At 36.9% G+C, this 19,922-nt stretch overlaps 2 protein-coding genes across 2 annotated transcripts; one reads left to right on the top strand and one right to left on the bottom strand.

Moving 5' to 3' along the window:
• Nucleotides 1-7,940: 7,940 nt before the first annotated feature.
• Nucleotides 7,941-15,714, bottom strand: LOC113731152 (protein TIC110, chloroplastic-like). The gene is made up of 14 exons (XM_027256245.2): nucleotides 14,878-15,714; nucleotides 13,975-14,034; nucleotides 13,594-13,717; nucleotides 13,406-13,474; nucleotides 13,203-13,301; nucleotides 12,936-13,002; nucleotides 12,122-12,186; nucleotides 11,903-11,997; nucleotides 11,466-11,590; nucleotides 11,188-11,288; nucleotides 9,980-10,196; nucleotides 9,591-9,745; nucleotides 8,932-9,057; nucleotides 7,941-8,788 (listed from the first exon to the last, which is right to left on the bottom strand). Exons 1-14 carry the CDS (start codon nucleotides 15,420-15,422, stop codon nucleotides 8,102-8,104), a joined length of 2,535 nt encoding a protein of 844 aa, XP_027112046.2. The 5' UTR covers nucleotides 15,423-15,714; the 3' UTR covers nucleotides 7,941-8,101.
• A 2,111-nt stretch (nucleotides 15,715-17,825) lies between these two features.
• On the top strand, nucleotides 17,826-19,679 carry LOC140006708 (uncharacterized). The gene has a single exon (XM_072049102.1). It carries the CDS (start codon nucleotides 17,910-17,912, stop codon nucleotides 19,386-19,388), a length of 1,479 nt encoding a protein of 492 aa, XP_071905203.1. The 5' UTR covers nucleotides 17,826-17,909; the 3' UTR covers nucleotides 19,389-19,679.
• Nucleotides 19,680-19,922: the final 243 nt, after the last annotated feature.

Here is a 19,922-nt window from a genome sequence, read left to right as displayed (position 1 = left end):
CGACAAATGATATTATTTCTCAAGAAATTCGACACTACTTTTTTAGTCACGTGCTTATAGGATACGGTTTCAACCTATTTGGTGAAATATTCTATCGCCATTAAAATGAATCGATGTCCATTCAAAACAGGAGGGCCAGTAGTTTCGATCACATCCATTCCTCAGATCGAATATGGTCACGGAGCAGTCATACTATGCAATTCTGTAGGAAGAGCACGTATAACATCATCATACATTTAACACTTGACACACTTTCTAATAAAATCTACACAGTCATACTCCATGGTAAGTCAAAAATACCCTGTTTCCATGATTTTCTTAGCCAATAAATGCCTATTTATGTGTGGTCCACAAATCCCACGATGCAGTTCCTTGTATAATTAGTTTTCTCTTCATTGATATATCTCAGAAGGTCCAAATCAGATATTTTCTTGTATAACACTTCTCTGTTCAAGAAGAATCTTAATGACATTCTGCGTAAGAAACTTTTTACAATCGAATCAGTATCAGGAGGATAGGATCTCGTTTTCATGAATTTCTTAATATCATTGTACTGGGAGCGAACATCAGAGTCCATTTTCATAACCAGAGAATGCGCTGACCTATCCTGAAGTTGAATCTGTATAGGCTCAATCACCAACCCATCAAGATGTTGATCATCGAAAACAGAGTAGCTAAAGCATCAGTAAAGGCGTTACAGGTTCGGGGAATACGTCTAAGTTCTAAAATTCTGAATTTGCTGGCCAAATTAAACAAGTTACAATGATACATCATAATTTTTGAATCTCGAGTTACCTACTGCTTAAGCGTCAGGTGTACAAGTAAATCGAAATTACTAAATACTATCAGGTCCTTGATCTCCATGTCCAATGCCATCTTCAATCCAAAAATACAAGCTTCACTAGGCTATGTTGTTGGTACAAGGAAATAGTAATTTGACAGTAGCAGGATAGAGTTTCCCTTCAGGCGACACTAAAACTGCTCCAATTCTAACTCCAAAAGAATTTGACGCACCGTCGAAAAGTAACCTCCATTTAGGATACTGCTCACTCATGTTCTCAACTGCTCCAATAAACAGAATTTCTTCATCAAGAAAGTAGGTATGCAATGGCTGGTAATTATCATCTCTTGAATTTTCTGCTAAATGATCTGCTATGACTTGGCTCTTGACATTCTTTTGTATTGTGAAGACAATGTCGAATTCAGAAAGAATCATTTGCCACTTAGTCATACGTCCCGTGGACATCGACTTTTCCAATAAGTATTTTACAGGATCAGAACGAGAAATCTGGTAAGTGGTATAATCGAACAAATAATGTCTCAACTTCTAAACTGCCAATGCTAAAGCACAATAATTTCTCTCAAGAAAAGAATAGTTGGACTCATATGCTGTAAATTACTTACTCAGATAGTAGATGACTTGTTCCTTTCTCTCAGATTCGATATGCTGTCCCAGAACGCATACAACAGTCTCATCAAGAATAGACAAATACATAATCAGAAGTCTTCCTAGCTGAAATGGCACTAAAATCGAAGGATTTAACAAATAATTTTTGATCTTATCAAAAACTTGCTGACAGTTTTCATTTCAATCCATCGACGCATTCTTTTTCAATAATTTGAATAAAGGCTCACAAGTAAAGATTAACTGTGTAATGAATCGGACAATGAAATTGATCTTTTTAAAAAAATTCTTCACATCTTTTTAAGTTTTTGGAATGGGCATATCTCAAACTACTTTTATTTTTACAGGATCTATCTCTATACCGTTTTTGCTGACAATAAAATCCAATAATTTGCCAGTTGGGGCTCCAAAAGTACATTTCGCAGGGTTCAACTTCAAAGTATATCTTCTCAACCTTTCAACTAAATGGTCCTCGACCTTCTTTGATTTAATTATGATATCATACACATAAACCTCCATCTCTTTGTAGATCATGTCATGAAACAAGGTAGTCATGATCCTCTGATAAGTAATTCTAGCATTTTCAGCCCGAAAGACATCACTCGATTACAAAAGATTCCTCATGAGGTGATAAAAGAAATTTTTTCTCTGTTTTCTTCTGCCAATAAGATTTGGTGATATTCAACAAAATAATCACCAAAAGATTCAATTTCGTGTCCTTCAGTATTGTCCAACAGAATATGAATATTTGGCAAAGAAAAATCATCTTTCAGACTGACTTTATTCAGATCTCTGTAATCAACACATGCTCGCACCTCTCCAGATTTCTTAAGCACTGGTATAGGATTCGAGAGTCAGATGGGATAATGAGACACCACAATTATCTTGGCATTGAGTTATTTCACAATTTGATAATTTATCTTGAAGCTCATTTCTGATTTAAATTTTCGTGGCTTCTGCTTTACAGGTGAAAAAATTGTACCAGTTGTCAACCTGTGAACCACTATTTTCATAGAGACCCCTGACATATCATCGTATGACCATGCAAACACATATTGAAATAGCTTTAAGAATTCAATCATTTCCTCCTTTTAGTTTTTATTCAAATGAATGCTGACTTTAACTTCTTTAACCTCCATTTTAGTGCAAATATTGATGATTTCTGTTTCTTCTAAATTGAATTTGGGTTTCTCTTCATACTGTTTTAAATCTCTCGAAATGGACTCAAATTTTTTCTGAGCATCGCTCTCGTTTTGAATTTCAGATTGCGTAATTTTAAATTTATGAGAGATATCGAGGTTGCAACCATCGAATTCCAAAATGGTGACATCCAAAGGATCAGAGAATTTTATTTGTGAGCATCTGAAAATAGAATAGATCATACGTAATAAATAAATAGAAAATATAGGAGAAGCCTTCTATTTCATTAAATTCAAAATGCATCGAGACTTCACAAAAAAATTAATATTCAGACATGATTGCTATTTAAAGACATATCTAACCCAAACCTTTATTTCCGTTTCAGCAATTTTCTTGAACAAAACAAACTATATTAACTGAAACGAGAATAAAAGTTTAAAAAATGAAAATAATTTCTTTTAACAAAAGATCTAGACTACCGTCTTATCTGGATATGATCTAGACAAAAGACAATCCCTTTAAATTTATCGAAATTTTTTTCGAAAGAGAAGATAATCAGCAGTCCAATTTTGGATAACTCCTTCGATAATTAAAAAAAATTTTGAATTCTCTGACGGTTCCTCCCCACAAATAGCCTCGACAAATAATTAAGATAAGTCCACTTCAACTTTTTCAACAGGAACCTTTTTTTCTGACAGAATCGCCTCTGACAAGCGAGAAAATATGTGATATAGCGGGGGGACATTTAAGGCGGTTTGTTTACCCTCCTTTCAGCTTGTTTTCGAGCTTGCATTTCTCTTCTATCCTTTGCAGTTGGATGAAATTCTAGTTCAAATATTTTTTTTTGCATCGGGATCTCTATTGGCTCCAAAATTTCTTGCAATTCCTGTTCAAGATCCTTTCTTATTTCATATCCTCCTCGGATCATCTTTCTAGACATCATAATACTGGCCTCTGACAAATCTGATTTAGTCAGCGACTTATCTCTGGATACCCATCGCACAGAAACGATGTCAGCGACATGATGAGATGAGATTGGAGTCTTTTTTCTGCCTTCACCTTTGAATTTTGCATCAACGATCTTGGTACAGTCATCCTTGGCAAACACAGTATGACCTGATCATTCATAATAAACCTCAACATTTGATGCAGAGAAAATGACACTGAATTAAAAACATGTATCCAAGATCTTCCAAGCAAAATATTGTAAACACTGAAGAAATTCATGACTTAACAAGTAACTTAAAATTGAGCAGGGTTTATCTCCAATACCAGATCTGTTTCACCCATAGATTCTCTCCTTGAACCATCGAATCCTCGAACCATAGTTACAGACGGACGGAGTTTGATGTCAACAAATCCAAATTTAGTGAGAGTGTTCCATGGACAGATATTCAACGTTGACCCATTATCCACTAAGACTCTCGGCAACAGCTTTTCATTGCAACGGACTGATATATATATAAGGCTCTGTTATGCCCAATCCCTTCTGTGGTCAGATCGTCATTGAAAAATGTGATATGATTAGCAGCAAGTATATTCCCCACACTATTATAAAATTTATTCACCGGGATATCTTTAGGCACTTGAGACTCATTTAAGATTTTGAGTAATGCTTCTCTATGTAATTCAGAGGTCAAGAAAAGATTCACAAAAGTAATTTGAGCAGGCATCCCATCCAATTGTTCTACTATTTTATACTCATTTCTCTTCAACATCTTTAAAAAATCTACAACTTCATTTTCAGATACAAGAGGCTTGGGTGTCGGAGATTTAACCTTGGCTCTGGATTGAACATCAATTTCGGAGTTTCCCACAATTCTCCCAGACATGGTAATAGTAGATACCTCTTCCTTTAAGCATTTTTTATCTCCAATCAACAGAATAGGCTCCTCATAGTTCCATGGCACCTCTTGCAAGTTATTAACAGGCATTTATTCCGAAAATTTGAGAATGACTGGCTCTGATATATCCCATTCAAAAAATGATAGATCCAGAATAAAAGGAACTTTAGAATTGTCAACCTTGGAAGGCCTTCCTTCCACTATAAATGGCTCCTTTTTTTTACACACAAAAGATTTCAACTGTTCCTCAACATTATCATTAGTTATGGACTCTTCAACAGACGACAGTTTTCTCATTTTCGCATGATCAGCCTCCATTACCCCAAACACCTCAATTTCATCTACAATATATTGAGTAGAATCGATAAAATCTTATGAGCGATGATAACCCCCATAGTACTCCCATGCTCAAGTAAAGGATTATTACTGACATTCGATCCATGTTCTCCCTTTCTTCCAAGAAGAATATCTCCAGAATCAATTATGTCCTGAACCTTATGTTTTAGAGTCCAACAATTATCAGTGGTATAACCTGGACTTCCAGAATGATAAGTACAGATTGCTCGAGGATCATAACCGAGAGGAGGACCTCTGGGATAGAGATTGGGAGAAACGATGCCAATTTTTCCAACTGCCTTTAGTTGCTCATACAATTGATCAATAGGTCGGTCCAAATTGATGAATGTTCGAAATTGCTTCTGAGTTTGAATTTTGCTGGTTTGAAGAAGATTTTGAGAAGGGTTATTGTTTTGCAAGGTTGGTCTGGATTGGTAAATAAGATGAGAGTAATTTTGAATGATAGATTGTGGGGTTGGAGATAATGGTGAGATATTCAAGTGACTTGGTTGGGAATGATGAAATTGGATAGTAGTGTGGTAGACTGGTTGAGGGTTAAGGTAATGTGGGTAAGGAACAGAATAGATGGGATGATTTCCGATTCTGGGTTTGAAAGACGGGTCTTGATCCCATATAAAAGCAGTTTCTCCTTCTTTGTTCTTGAATGGGGGTTTGTTCCTATTGTTGCTTTGATTCTGTAGAGCATCCAATTGCAACTTTAATGCCGATACATTAACAATTTTTCCTACTTTGACAAGCTCATCGTATTTCTCCAACTTGTTATTAATAGCAGCAAACGAATTTCGAGTCATGTGAAAGATCTCTTCAAAGTAGGGTGGATCAAAAGTTTTGATGAAAATACGAACAATCTCCTCCTCAGTCATAAGAGGCTCCACCTTGACAGCTAACTTTCTCCACCGCTTTGCGTAGGTCTTGTGATCTTCCGACGGCTTTCTTTTCGTGTTCTCCAATGTTTTACGTGTTGGTGCCAACTTATAGTTAAATTCATATTGCTTCACAAAAGCTGTTGACAGATCCAACCAGGTTTTGACCTCCTCAGACTTCAAATTTGAATACCAATCTAGAGCGTCTCCCTCTAAACTTTCTGAAAATAGACACATAGACAAACTTTCATCACCCACCGGCTTATCTAACTTGTTAGCAAATATCTTGAGATGCGTTTTAGAATTTTCAGTTCCGTCATACTTGCTGAATTTAGGGATTTTAAATCCCAACGGTAGCTGAATATTTGGAAAAAAAACATAATTCATTGTAGTTCAATCCATCATGTTTGCTCAATCATTGATTCTTTTTCATAAACTCATCGAATTGATCCAATCTTCTCAATAGGTCCTTGTCAATAGGTGCGGGTTGTTCTTTTATTGCTGTCTTCTATTGAGATGCAATATCCAGTGCAAAAGGCTCTATAATATGGTGGTGGGGTCCCTGAGGGTTAGGGGGAATGTTCAGAATAGTTTGTGGATGGATTTGAGGGATTTGACTACTGGTTGGGTTCATCAATGTATAATTTGAATGCATATAGAAAAGGTCTGAACTTAGTCGGAAAAAGTTATTTTCAAGAGGATTAGCGAAAGGAGGAATGAAAGTTATTTGGGTATTGGATGTGTGGGGTGGTTGATGGTCTTGTGCAAACGAGTGATTATTGACAGGTTCTTGGTTGTTCGAGACACCATCACCATTGTTGATTGCGACCAACTGATCAATTACACGCCTTTGTGCGGCCATTTTAGCATTTAACTTATTGAACTTACCAAGTACCTCACTTAATTGAGCTCCCAATGCTATGAAATCCGGTGACGTAACTATAGCAAATCTTTCCAAAGTTTCTGGCACTGAACTCAAGTTACAGGCTGTCTCAAGGCTCTACTTCGGGATCTGGTGATGATGGGATTTTTTCGAGTAACTATTGTGGAAAATACCTGATAGCTATGTTTTCAGAACCGGACCGGATAGTGAGTCGGCCGAGATCAGGGGTCAATGGGTTCGACCGGGGGTCGATAGGGGTCGAACCGGATGACGTCATAAATAAAAATTATTTAAAAATTAAAATATTATATATATAATATCTAATAATATATTGATATTAATAAAGGTATATTCATATATATTTGATGTTTCAAATATATTTAACAAGAAATAACAAAGAAATTAGAACAATCAAGTAGCAATTTATATTATTTAATAAATATTAACAAGTTTAGAATTAAAATTATGAATTTAATTGAAAAATAACATCAAATTTGAGGACAATATTTATAAAGTATCAAATATTTGAGGTATATCAACAAGTTTTAACAATTTAGAGGGTCAAAACATAATATTAAAAAGTTTGAATTTTTTTTTAAAAAAAATTGCTGTTGAACCGGAAAAACCGATTTTTTCCCGGTCAAACCCGGTTTTTGACCGGCTTTGACCGGGTTTTAAATTTTCGGTTTTTTAATATGACTCGGACCGGCTACCTGGCCGGTTCCCGGTTCGACCGGCCGGTCCGGTCCGAGTTTTAAAACAGAGCCTGATAGTGGAGAAAAGAAACTGATTTAGGAATGGATTTTGTGTCAAATTGCTGTAATTTATTCAAGAAAAAGGAAAAAAAACATGAGTTAGTAGATATTTAAATAATTCGGATGCATGTCCTATGGAGAAACTCTTTTTATGTCAGGGTCGGCCTAACATGATGCAATGCCTTCATGGTAAAATCCTTATTTCAAACTTGTAAGTGAATATAGAAATCAAAGTAGAAATCCTCGTTAAATACTGACAAGTTTAATTTTTTTTACAGCTTTATTGATAATTCGGCTAACCATTTTTACAAAATTCCATTTTTACAGCTTTTTTGTATGTGTTTGTCTAGTTGAAAGAAAACAGAGAGCCGAGAGTGACATGGGAGGGGTAAGTTGGTTCTTGTCTTCCTTGTTATGTCTTGACTTCCAAGCAAAAAGAAGAGCAAGACCGAAAGATGTATATTGGGAGCCAAAAAATGGAGTTTGTGTATTAATTTTGCCAAAATGATGATTTTCTCAACTAATGAAAAGAAAGGTGCATGATAATTAAGTGTAAAATGGGTTAAAAATTGTTTTAGCAAGAAAAAGAATGAAAATGTGTAAGTTTAGTTTGATTTTTTATTTTTGCTTTTGATTTTGACTTTTTTCTTTTTTTTTTCTTAAGATAAAACTACAAAAATGAGAAAAAAAAAATTAAAATACAAGACAATAAATAACTCATTAAATAAAAAAATTTCAAAAAAACATTAAAATTTGACAAAAATTTAGTGTCTACAATTCTCTCTTAAGCTCTTGGAAATCATGGTGTATCCAATTCAACACCAGCCTCTCTCAGTTCCCAAATTTCCTTTATGCTAAGCCTCCCGTGCAACAGCCGTTTCGAGAGCTGCTGCCATTTTAGTTGTTGTGACGCCCTTTATAATCTTTTGTGCATACTGTGGCGGCAGGCCAACATCCTTCTGCAACTCGTTGAGCTGCTCAATTCGGGCTTTTGTCAATTGTCCATCTGCTAAAATCACCTCTGCTTTTTGCCTAAAGGCCTGCTCCGCTAAGCTTCTATGTACTTCAACAATCTCCTTCGAAGTCAAGCCAAGTATGCCTCCCAGTTGGTTCAGCAGTGCATATTCAGAATCACCCTTCTTTGTGGTGAATTGGGTACCCAGAGGGATATAAACTTCTCCAGTTATACAATAAAGCAGATATGTCTTGTAAAGATCAGTTCTATCCCTTTCTGGTAGGTCATCTTTAAGGTTTATCTCAGTCTGGCCTTTCTTTGCCAAACTTTCTTTACCAGGTCTTACTTTCCTAAGTGACTGCAACGACTCCCATGCCTCATCCTCACCCTCATCAACCACTTTTTCTTCCTTTTCCACAGGGGGCTCTGCAGGTGGAGTATCAGATGATTCGCCTTTAATATCTGCCACTAATTCTGTCACAACCAAGCTGTTGAAAGCTATCATCTTTTTGAGCTCTTTTGCAGATTCCGTGCGGCTACCAGCTGCTCGTGCTCTTTGGATGTAACTAATAAAGATCTTACGGACCTGAACATACCCAGTGCAAATGGGAGGGCAATTATTACTGGTATTACCGTGATTGACACCAGAAGAACACGGGGCTTGTTCAATAAAACAAAAGGTTCTGAAGCAATAAGTAAAGTGAAATGTAGCCAGGATCTGATACTTACTGCCTTGCTAGCTATATTCATAGCAACCTCTCTAGTTAAGCGTAAACCAAATGCAGCCTTTCTCACAGCTTTCTTGATTTCAGCATCATATCCATCGACTCCAGCGGCAATTGCTTCCTTAACAACCTGGAAAAAGAATCGGGCCACTATAACTGTAGATATTGCAACTATATAGAAAAAAATCTTCGATTCAAGACAATAGGGCCTATATCTGGAACATGAATACAATACACTAGAAGTTCTCAAAGCTACACATTCTGAAAATTTTAATACCATTTTGAGAAAGCCACAAGTAAGCATTTTGTTGGAAAACAAGCTGGCAGTGTTTCTCCCAATAAGCACACAAAGGGCATCATTACTTTAGTCATAACATGTTGATACTTTATGACTCCATCATTCATCAGCAATCTCACTGACTCTCATCTCTAATCAAGGTTGTAAAGATTGAAAAACACTTTACCAGTTATGAGCATCAATATGTATTTTAAACGCTTGCCAGATGCACACTTTATCTTTTCTACCAATTTACCAGCCAAGCCATGTACAATTAATGGAAGATCAGGTAGTTTAATCCCTGATGGAAATGGCCTTCCATCTGTTTTCCGTACTTCCAATCTGATCACAGAGAACGACACCAATGGAATTCAAACAGTGGTTACCTTCTCAAATAAGCTACCACAGATGTCTGCATGAGCTGCTTCAACTGTTTCCCTTGGAATGCAGAACATAATCTGTAACTTTTCCAACACTTTAACATCCTCGTCACTTAGTGCTCCATCAGCTACAGCTTGCTGAAGCTTTTGCCGGTATATTTCTGTAAATAAAAAACATGATCTTGACAAGTTGCTCAACTATTATATTAGGAAATATACGTTTAAGAGAACTTTCTGCAAATTGTTAATTGCGACCTATACCATAGAGCATACAGTCACTAAAGTAAAAGCATGTCATGATAGATTTTTAAAGGAAATAGTAGAATATTTATATTTAACCAGCCCGTGCAAGTTGCAAAGACAGGAGAGCTGTCACTTATTTGAACCACTATTACCTTCATGGATCTCAACGGCCTTCTCCGCATCAAACTGCAACTCTTCACAGAGGTTCTGAAGATAAGCTGCTTTACTATCAGCAGCAGCTAAATCACCACTAGATACAGCTTGAGCAAGTTGCCTGCGATACACTTTTGAGGTAACCTCCAGTTTAATCGATTCTGCTTCTCGCATACCTAAACCGAAAATATTCCTCAACTGGTTCAGTGCAGTGAGCTGCAGTAGAAAAGAAAGTCAATGTCAATAGACCAAAAAAAAACAATAACATGTAATATTGACAAACAACGTCCAGAAAAAGCTATCTTTCACTCTATCTTCCTTTCTTTCTTTCAATACTCTCCATTTTATGTTTCAACCCCAAGGGTTCTTGTCATTTCTGTGAAGGCTTGACTTCCAAATGGAAGTATACCACTCAAAAAAAGTACGTTTTGACTGACATTTTACATCTGACAATTGATGTGGCCACTGACTAAATAAAATCTTGTTCCCTGAGCACCAACAGTCTTACATCTCCAGAAATAAAGCCTTCCTTTGCACCCAATCTTTAAACTATTTATGTACACAAAATATCATTGAATGTGCTCTAGCTTTGGCCAGCATTTTTGCAACATCTTACACACGGTTATGAGCTATAATGTGCAATCCACAATTTTGTCATACATGAGCTCTGATAGTCAGCAACAAGCTTGCCAATTACGAAATGTCATGAAAGAAATTCTGGATTGTCTCAGTTGTAAATTTAACAGGTCGCCATACCCGAACATACATTTTATACTCAAGAATCTTGAGCAGAAAAGTATTTGCACTACAAAGCAAAGGAAAGAAGATCAAAAAGAAAGGGGCAAGGATTGCAGGGGTCAGGTGGGAAACAAGCATGCAACTCATGTGTTTCATTAGCAGTCAAAAATTGTTCATGAAACAAATTTGTGCCAATGCGAGGCCACACGTGAGAAATCTGTTCCGGGCACACATGATAATGATAGTCCTCACTCCATGAGGCAGGGCATAAAGCATCATTCTGTAAAACACAGAACTCTTAACACTACCAAGAGTTATACAAACAAAAGAATGCAGGTATGAACCATCGCAGTTTGAGTATAACAATTTATAGGTTAATCTGCATATTTTGTCTCTGTACTTACACAAACACACACACACACATATACAGGTTGCACGTGTTTGCAAAGGAATGAGGTCACTTAAGCACCTTATCTTCTTCCATCCGACCGCTTGATAATGAGTCCAAGACATAGGCTCTGTATAGGAGCTTTAGGTCATCTATTTTTCTGTCAGAGTCATACTCCCCACCTAGGCAATAATGTCACATTAACTTCAGATGAAAGTTTAAACAGTATACATTGAAAGAACCAAGGTCCAAAATTGCAATCGATTACAAAACAAAAATAACAACGAAAACAAGGAAAAAGAAGAAAGCCACATTATCATTTGCACAGACAAGTGGAAAGCAGTTAGCATCCTCCTTACCTAACAAAGAAACTGGCCCAACTCCCCGAGCAAAACGGTTGGCTTCAGGATGGTTCTTCAGCGAAATAAGCAAATTATTAAATTTCAGCACCTTATTCAGCTCTTCAACAATACGAGTTGCTTCCCTGCAGGTACCCAAATAGGTTTTTGTGAAAATGATTCTACAAGCTGACACAAGGAAAAGAAAAACAGTGAAAGATATCACCACTGATAACCATAGTTGGCCAAACCCACATTTTCTTACTGACTTGTTCCATAAAAGTTTGAAAACTCATCTTCACTAAAAACTAGGGATTCTTAAAAGTGTGTTAAAAGGATGCCTATTAATTCTAACTTTCTGCATAGATGCAAGTTTACCTCCTACAGACTATCTAGTTCTGACCATGCACTTCTCATCCTTTCTATTACCAAGAATCAAGAAGGGAAAAAATACATACGATGCTCTTGTCCTGGATTTTAATATGTTAAGAGCAGTTGATATATTCTCCTCTACAAGCTTCCTTGTAAGCTCTTTAAACATATCCTCAGCAAGCTGCAAAAGAAGGGTAAGCGATGAGCCAAAAAAAGATATCAACATTCATATGAAATACTATATGTCTTGTTTTTGTAACATGCCAGACAATTGCACATAAGATCAAATATACAGATGGCAGTACCTCATCTGAAAGCCGATATGCAAGCTGTGCTTCTCTGAGGGCAACCAGCTGGTCAACATTAAAATCTAACAAAAATTCCAACTCTTGTTAATACAGAAGAGCAGCAAGTGCAATTTGTCTAAATTACAGTATGGCAAGACAACTTGAAAAACCCAGCGGCTCATCCAATGACTCTAAAAACAAGCAGCAAAATGGAAATAACCAGACCCAAAAGCGGATAAGCAAACCTCTTAAGAAAGTAAAATTAGAGAATATATCTTGAAATAAGTCTGGATACTAGCAAACCGATCAGAGTTCAAATAAGACCAGTCCATCATGAAAGCCAAGGACTTACAAATACAAAAGACGTGATCAAAACATTTGCACGTTTTCCAAGCCATTTCCATATGAATATGGAAGGAAATCAATCATTTTAGAATGAAACAAGAAAATACAAAGTAAATTAACCTTTTTTATCCTTCCAAGCTTAGATGGCAGCCTTTGATTTCATAGAAGGATCAAAAGCCAGACCTTTGCATTTGAAGTTGAAACAGCTTCAATTATTAGAAATTCAAAGTTTAACACAAAATATTGCATTGAAGATTATACTAAAGCATAAAATTTTGCTTTTCTGAGCTGATTATTCACCACAGTTTGTATAAACATGAAAATGAAAGGAATACACTAGTGAAGTTTACTGTATATTTCTGCTTGGGCAATGTTTGTTATACAAAGTGAAAAACATGTCGATTTGGGACATTCCCTGCCACAAATATATGTCAAATATTACAAAAGTAAAGGCACATCAAGCAAGCAGGAGAAACTCAGCAGTTACCTTGACCAATTGATTTAACCTTGAAGCCATACAACCGCTGTGCATTGTCTCTAACAGCAAGTTCAACCTAATGAACAAGAACATTAAAGACATTAAAACATGGCAAATAAATTCAACCTTAGGCATGCCAGCTCTGTTCACAGTGCCTTCAGAAGACCAAATGATGCTTAATAGTAAAGCATATTACATGAGAAAAATAGCAAAGATCAAAACTTTGCAAGTTAACAGGAATAGAACTCCGCGGAAAAACATGAACAAACTAGATACCTGTGCATCAGTGACTTTGAAAACTCGTTTCCAAGGTAAAAGGAAAGAAGATGCCTCCCCAAACACAAGAGTTGAAACATATATCAACTTCTGAAATGCCTGCACCGGAAACACTGAGAACGGTCAAGTTCCAAACCTTGTTTTATAGACCTGACCACCTGCTAACTAACCGTCTTAGTAGATGTATCAAAGCAACAACATACCCGACGCTGCTCCAGATCAGCATCACGGTCTCCAGCTTCAAGCCTTTGTCTGAAAATTCGCCTACCAATCTGAGAAATTAACAGTTAAATTAGTTCCAACCAAAAGGAAATATGACCTCTCCATTCAAACTTAGCAATGGAAAGATTCACATCCTTCATAATAAAATCAAAAGAACAATCATACTTACCTGCATGTGCATAGCTGCTGCATCTGGATCATCGATACCCAATGCATTCTTAAACTTGATGATTGTTTCAACTTCGTCACCTTTGAGATCTTCATTTCCCGGAGGAAGGATGGAAGACACATATCTGAAAAGTTTGAATTGCATAATGCAAATCGAAATATATAGTTCCATTATTTTCATATCAAAGCGACATGTTAAGATCAAAGAGAACCCGAAGAACATACAGATCATTACAATCACTAATAGTAGTAATACAGTTTTCTCTTTCCTAACAGAAATTAATCCAAACTGACAACAGGCAAGAATACTAATCATTAGGAGAAATGACTCGAAAAGATTAATTATCACAGCTACTTTTATAGAATGAATTTCTATACTCACCTGCAATATATATCACAAAGCTCTGCATTGAAGGCTTCATTTTGTTTGCTAATACCATATCTGAAAAGATGTGCGAAATTAGAAATAAAACAAAGAACATACTATTGGGTGACTAACTAATACTAGTGACAGCACAATGTCAAAAACTGAAAAAGTGCAAAATATGCAACCAAGACAAGATAAAATTAACTAAAAAACCAAGATGTAAATAAAACACAGCTCATACATAGCACATCAGCACATGCTTTCTGCATTCCCTGAGCAAACATGACACCAGTCCGTTTCCGGCAAGGAAAGTGGATGCCAGACAGAAAGTCAAAGCGACCTAATCTGGCCTATAAAATGCACAAGCAGCTAAGCTAATACACTCTAGTAGGGCAGCCAAAGTGCCAAACCAATGGGATAGAATACGGCTAAGCATAGCGAGGCGATGAGTACTTTCAAGCTGACCTAATTGCTGTATCTCGGAGAATTCTCTGATCTAAAATGACGGTGATTAGCAAAATGAAATCAAAAACCATTCTCAATTGCAAAACAAACTTGTGTTCTTCAGAAAAGCCTCCTTGGTTCAACTCAATCCTAACTAAAAGTAAGAAACTTTTAGAACAAATTCACCGTTCCCATTATCAGCTTTTGGTACCCCTGAAGTATTTCAATTCACAATATCTACCAGTGTACGAGTGTTCAATCACCAGATATTGTGAATTTATCATGATGTAGAACCTTAATAAACAAGTATTACTCCACAATACGAACAAAAGAAATATCAAAACTTGAGGCGACCCTTCCACAGACTGATACTTTGAATTTCTTTATAGACAGTTTTTGAAATAGAAATAGCTAAACCAAGGAAACAAGCAAACAAGACCATTCAAAACAAAATTTTGAACCGCCCCAACTTACCTATTTGCTATTGCTTCCACATCTTCCTTGTTCAAGGCACCAGGGTCATCAAAATCAGCCACATAATTATGCAAATTGACAGCAGCACCTTCAGGAACGCAAGAATTCAATGCGTAGGCCACTCCAGCACCAGCAGTGCCAAGAGCCACGGCCCCACCCATGGCCACGTTGCGGGACCCACCAAACTTGGACCCAAGTCCATATCCAGCAGCAATAGCACCAGCAAATATAAGGGCTGAGCTTGCAATTCTCACGGTCGGCGACATTGCATCCACCAGGGCTTGGAAGCCCGTGAGCTCTTTCTTTCCCCCAAATACATCCGGCTCAATGGCCTTGATGGGCTGGTCTGAAGATGATGACGCGGACAGTGATGTGGGTATGCTGGCGGAGCGGATTGTGGATATACGGTAACGGCGGCGGCGACGGCTCTGGTGGTAAGCTGGTGTGGTGGAAAGGCGGAGCGGGTTTGGGGGAAGAAACGGGGAGAAGAGTACTTTCGGTTGGGCAACGGATGGGCTAAGTGTGAGGAAAATGGATGTGTCCATTAACGTTAAGTTTGGACAATGTATTATTTGGAATAATTATTGCAGGACTTTTTGTGATATGATGTATGTGAGATAAAAAAGATGATTGGAATCATAAAAATCATAGATTGAAAAATGTGTTTGTGATACAAGCGAAATATTATTTGAAATAATTTTGGTATCCAAACACTCGCACGTCTTTCTGTCTCTCTTCCCTCTATTTCTTGGTGGTGGAGGGTTTGGAAGAGACAAAAGGGAACTGAGTGTTGGAAGGCGGGGTTAGGCAAACTGGCGGCAGTGGGGTTTTATAGGGTTTAAAGATTGTTTTGTCCGAAAGCAGCCGGGAGAAGACAGGTTAGGGGTTGGAGTATGCTTGGTAATTGGGCGGGTTGGGCTGATTTTGAGTGGATTATGTTGGATTTTTACTTAAATGGATTATTTTTAATTTGCCCAACTTTAAATTGGGTTAATTTTGGATTGAATCATATTGGATTATCTCAAACACATAATCCAAAATATTAATTAATATATTTTAATACATAAACTTTTTCACATACGTTATAACATACAAAAATGATTTTTTTCACACATATAAACATATTTTCACATACATAAATGTATTTTCACATACACTTACTTCTTAAGTTCCTTGAAAACACATCATAAATAGAATAATATTTTATATTACTTGTATTGTGAATTTTAGATAATAAATTGTATATTTAAATAGATTAGCTAAAAAAATTGCTTACTTTATACTTTTTAATGCTACTAATTGATTGAAACTTATTAAATGACTCGAGACATTACTGTATTTTGGTTTTTGGACTCGGTAATTAAGAGGAAAAAATAATTGTCTTGCTGATTCCAAACCTCTCATGAAGTTGAAGATTGGAGGTATTTGCTTGAAATGAAATCGTTGGACTAGCCATGCCCAAGTTGCCATAATTAATAAAAAAAAAAATAGAATCCGTAAGTCAACTATATTGATTCAAAGTTAATATCATGATCTATATACATATAATATATATTAGAAGGTATTTTTTTTTATTGATTTGATATAGTTAGATAATTCATCACCTGATTAATTAGAATCATCTAGGATCATACTTGATGCTATGGTCATATTAATCTTTTAGAATTACCACAGTTCTCATATAAAAGCAGAAAATATTTATATGATTGTGAAACTGGTATTGGTCTCCAAAAAATTGTTAAGGAAAATCCCAAACTTTTTAAGAAATAAATGAGAGGAGAATTCATGAACTATCCTGACATTTTTACCACATCGGGATCGTATTATTTTGAATTATTGAAAAATTAGGCTGATACAAAATAAGCTTTTGTTTGTAAATTTGAAGAATCCAAAATTACATAAAATATTAACAAACAAAAGCAAGTAGCAACTTGAGAACAATAAAAAAAAAAAAAAAAAAATGGGGGGAGGAAAACAACATATTCTTAAAAGGCATAATAAATTATTAAAAAAGTTGAGCAAGTTTAACTACTGTTATAAAAGTAAAATAAGCATGAGCTTTTATTTTAAGTTTCTTTTTTCTTTTAAATAAAAATTAAAAAATTGATTAATATATATGAGAAATTTGAATACAAATTAATGAATGAATTATTAACACATGTCCAAAATGCAAATAGTTGGACATATGTGTATTGAATCTTTTATTTATTATTTTGAATTACTTTTAAACAAGTTGGGTATTGGGTACCCAAAAAAAAAATTCAACCCGCCCAAGGAATAAATTGGATTGTTCTTATCCAACCCAACAAAACTCATAATTCATTTAAAATTAATGGGCGGATTGTTGGGTTTTGGACTTTTTTGCCGGCTTTAGTAACTGGACTGAATCTTTTGACTTTGTTTCAGTTCATCAATTTTTTTTTATTATTGTTATTTTTTTTGCCAAAGGAACGTCGAAATTGTAAATTCATGCAAAAGCAACTTTTCTCCTCCACAACAGATTGTGGTTGTTAAGTATTTCTTTATTTAAGTTCTTTTCTTTTTGAGAAGTGAAATAAAATAACTTCATCAAAACGTAATGATCATATGTTTATTCATCAAGTGAACAATAACTCTACAATTTTAGCATTTTGGTTCCTCGTTTTAAAGCAACATTGCTGGTTCGATTGTTGTTATCCCCATCGTCCATCCGTTTGTTCTTCCCCCAGCCCAAAATGATCATCAAAGGCAGAGGATTTGAGAGTTAAATGGAGGATCCAAAAGCTGTTAATATCTATCACAAGTCTCGAGGGTATTCGGGCCACAGCAGCTCAGCCCAAGATGGAGGGATTGCTGAGGGGGCCCCACACCTTAACGGCTACGAATGGCCGGCCTAACCGCCTTTTAAAAATTTCATTCCCGTTTTACCATCAAAGCCCGTTCCAATTTACAAAATTTCGCCCATTTCTGGCGCGCCATCACAACCTCTTTAATCTTTTCTTTCTTTCTTTTTTTTTTTTCTACATTTCTCTGCTACGACTCAATTGCATTGCATGAAGGCTTCCATGGAAACAACAGCAACGAAGCCAAACCTCGTGAGCAATATTCTGGTACGCCTGCTTTCCTTTGTCGTTCTGGTGCTCCTGGCGCGCTCCGCTTATATCATCACCGTCAAAGGCAGAGCTTGCGACTTCGCCGGTGACTTCTGTTTCTTCCCTGATACCCCAAAGCACACGACCCCTTCCTCTGCGGCGTCCGCCACCCGTCTCCGCAATTATTACTCCTCCGTCTTTCAAGATTTGATATCCGAAGGCTTCCTTTCCCCTGACTCCAAATCTCTCTGCATCGAAACCCTAACCGGTCAGGACGTTGTCGCATTGCAAGATATTGGAGTCATTAACTCCGTCGGAATTTCAAAGAAAGCATCTCCGCCGTTGGTTCGCTATGGTCCAGCTTTTCGTCAACCGTTCCCTGATAACACCTTTGATTTTGAGTTTTCCGGCGATTCCGTCCTGGACCGCACTGTTAAACCCGTCGAATTTGCTTCTGAAGTTTCAAGAACGCTCAAACCCGGGGGCTTCTTTGTCGTCCACACCTCGTCAAAAGATCAGTATAGTCTCAATTCCTTGCTTGAATTATTCAATTCTTGTAGATTAATTCGATCACGCGAAATTAACGCTGTAGATTCATCTTCCCCTTGGATTCGTGAAGTTGTCTTAAGGAAAGAGGTTGGAGTAGTTGTTAATGGAAATAAAGAACAATTCACTCGTGGATCATCTGTAAATAGGTGCAATGTGCCAGGGTATATACATGAATTAATCTCGAATGCTGAGCCCTTGCTTGTGGAAGAGCCGTTGAAGCCTTGGCTAACATTGAAAAAGAATATGAAGAATGCAAAATATCTGTCCTCGCTAGTCGATATTCGCTTCAAGAATAGGCATGTGTATGTAGACGTTGGAGCTAGGAACTATGGTTCAAGCATTGGCAGTTGGTTTAAGAAGCAGTATCCCAAGCAGAATAAGACGTTTGAAATCTACGCCATTGAGGCGGACAGGGCTTTTCATGAAGAGTACAGGTCAAAAAAAGGGGTGAAACTTTTGCCTTTTGCAGCTTGGGTGAGGAATGAAACCCTGTTTTTTGAGATAAACCGGGAACCAAGTAAGATGAACGTGGAGAGAGGAAGAGGGATGGGGAGGATTCAAGGTGTGCAATCCTCAAGTAATTTTCTAGGTGATTCTGATAAGATTCAGGGGTTTGATTTTGCTGGTTGGTTGAAGACTACAGTATCAGAGAGGGACTATGTGGTGGTGAAAATGGATGTAGAAGGAACTGAATTTCATCTGATCCCCCGGTTATTTGAGACTGGAGCAATTTGTTTGATTGATGAGATGTTTCTTGAGTGCCATTATAATAGATGGCAGAGGTGTTGCCCTGGAGTGAGGAGCTCTAAGTATCAGAAGACGTATTCTCAATGCTTGGACCTGTTTTCTTCTCTGAGGAAGAGTGGAGTTCTGGTGCATCAATGGTGGTGACAGGCAGCGGCGCACCCTCCCCTCCTGCTGGCAACACCCCTCACATGTTCTCGTGTTTGTACTTTGTACATCCTTGCTACCGAAGAATTTTGTTTCTCTGCAGTTAGTCCACTAACCAGATAGCCTTGATATCAATTCTTTTATTTTACATTCATATCCATTCTTTAGAATGATTCTTTCCCTCAAATTGCTTCCTCGTCTGGTTATTCTTCAGATGAAAGTTTTGAGTAGAGAATATTGTTCATTCTACTTGGACCTTGGTTTTGAGCTGAGAATATTTTTCCTTTTAGCTGGACCTTGGTGTAACTGTGGATGAGGTATATAGATCTAACAATGAAATACCCACGCATTTAATAGATGGGTAGCACTACAGCTGATTGACTTATCTATAAAAGAACTATAACTGGACATGCTCTTCAGCGTGCAGCATCCTGATCAAGGTATCTCCAACGGAGAACAAGATGCTATTAATTCAATTGACACATCATGAACGTTTAGTGTTGTGCATTGACATTCCGTATTGTCCTTTTTGCA

The sequence above is a fragment of the Coffea arabica genome, chromosome 1c, assembly GCF_036785885.1.
Source record: "Coffea arabica cultivar ET-39 chromosome 1c, Coffea Arabica ET-39 HiFi, whole genome shotgun sequence".
NCBI lineage: Eukaryota > Viridiplantae > Streptophyta > Magnoliopsida > Gentianales > Rubiaceae > Coffea > Coffea arabica.
Note: the sequence above shows the minus strand (reverse complement) of the source record. Positions and strands in the feature narration are given on the sequence as shown.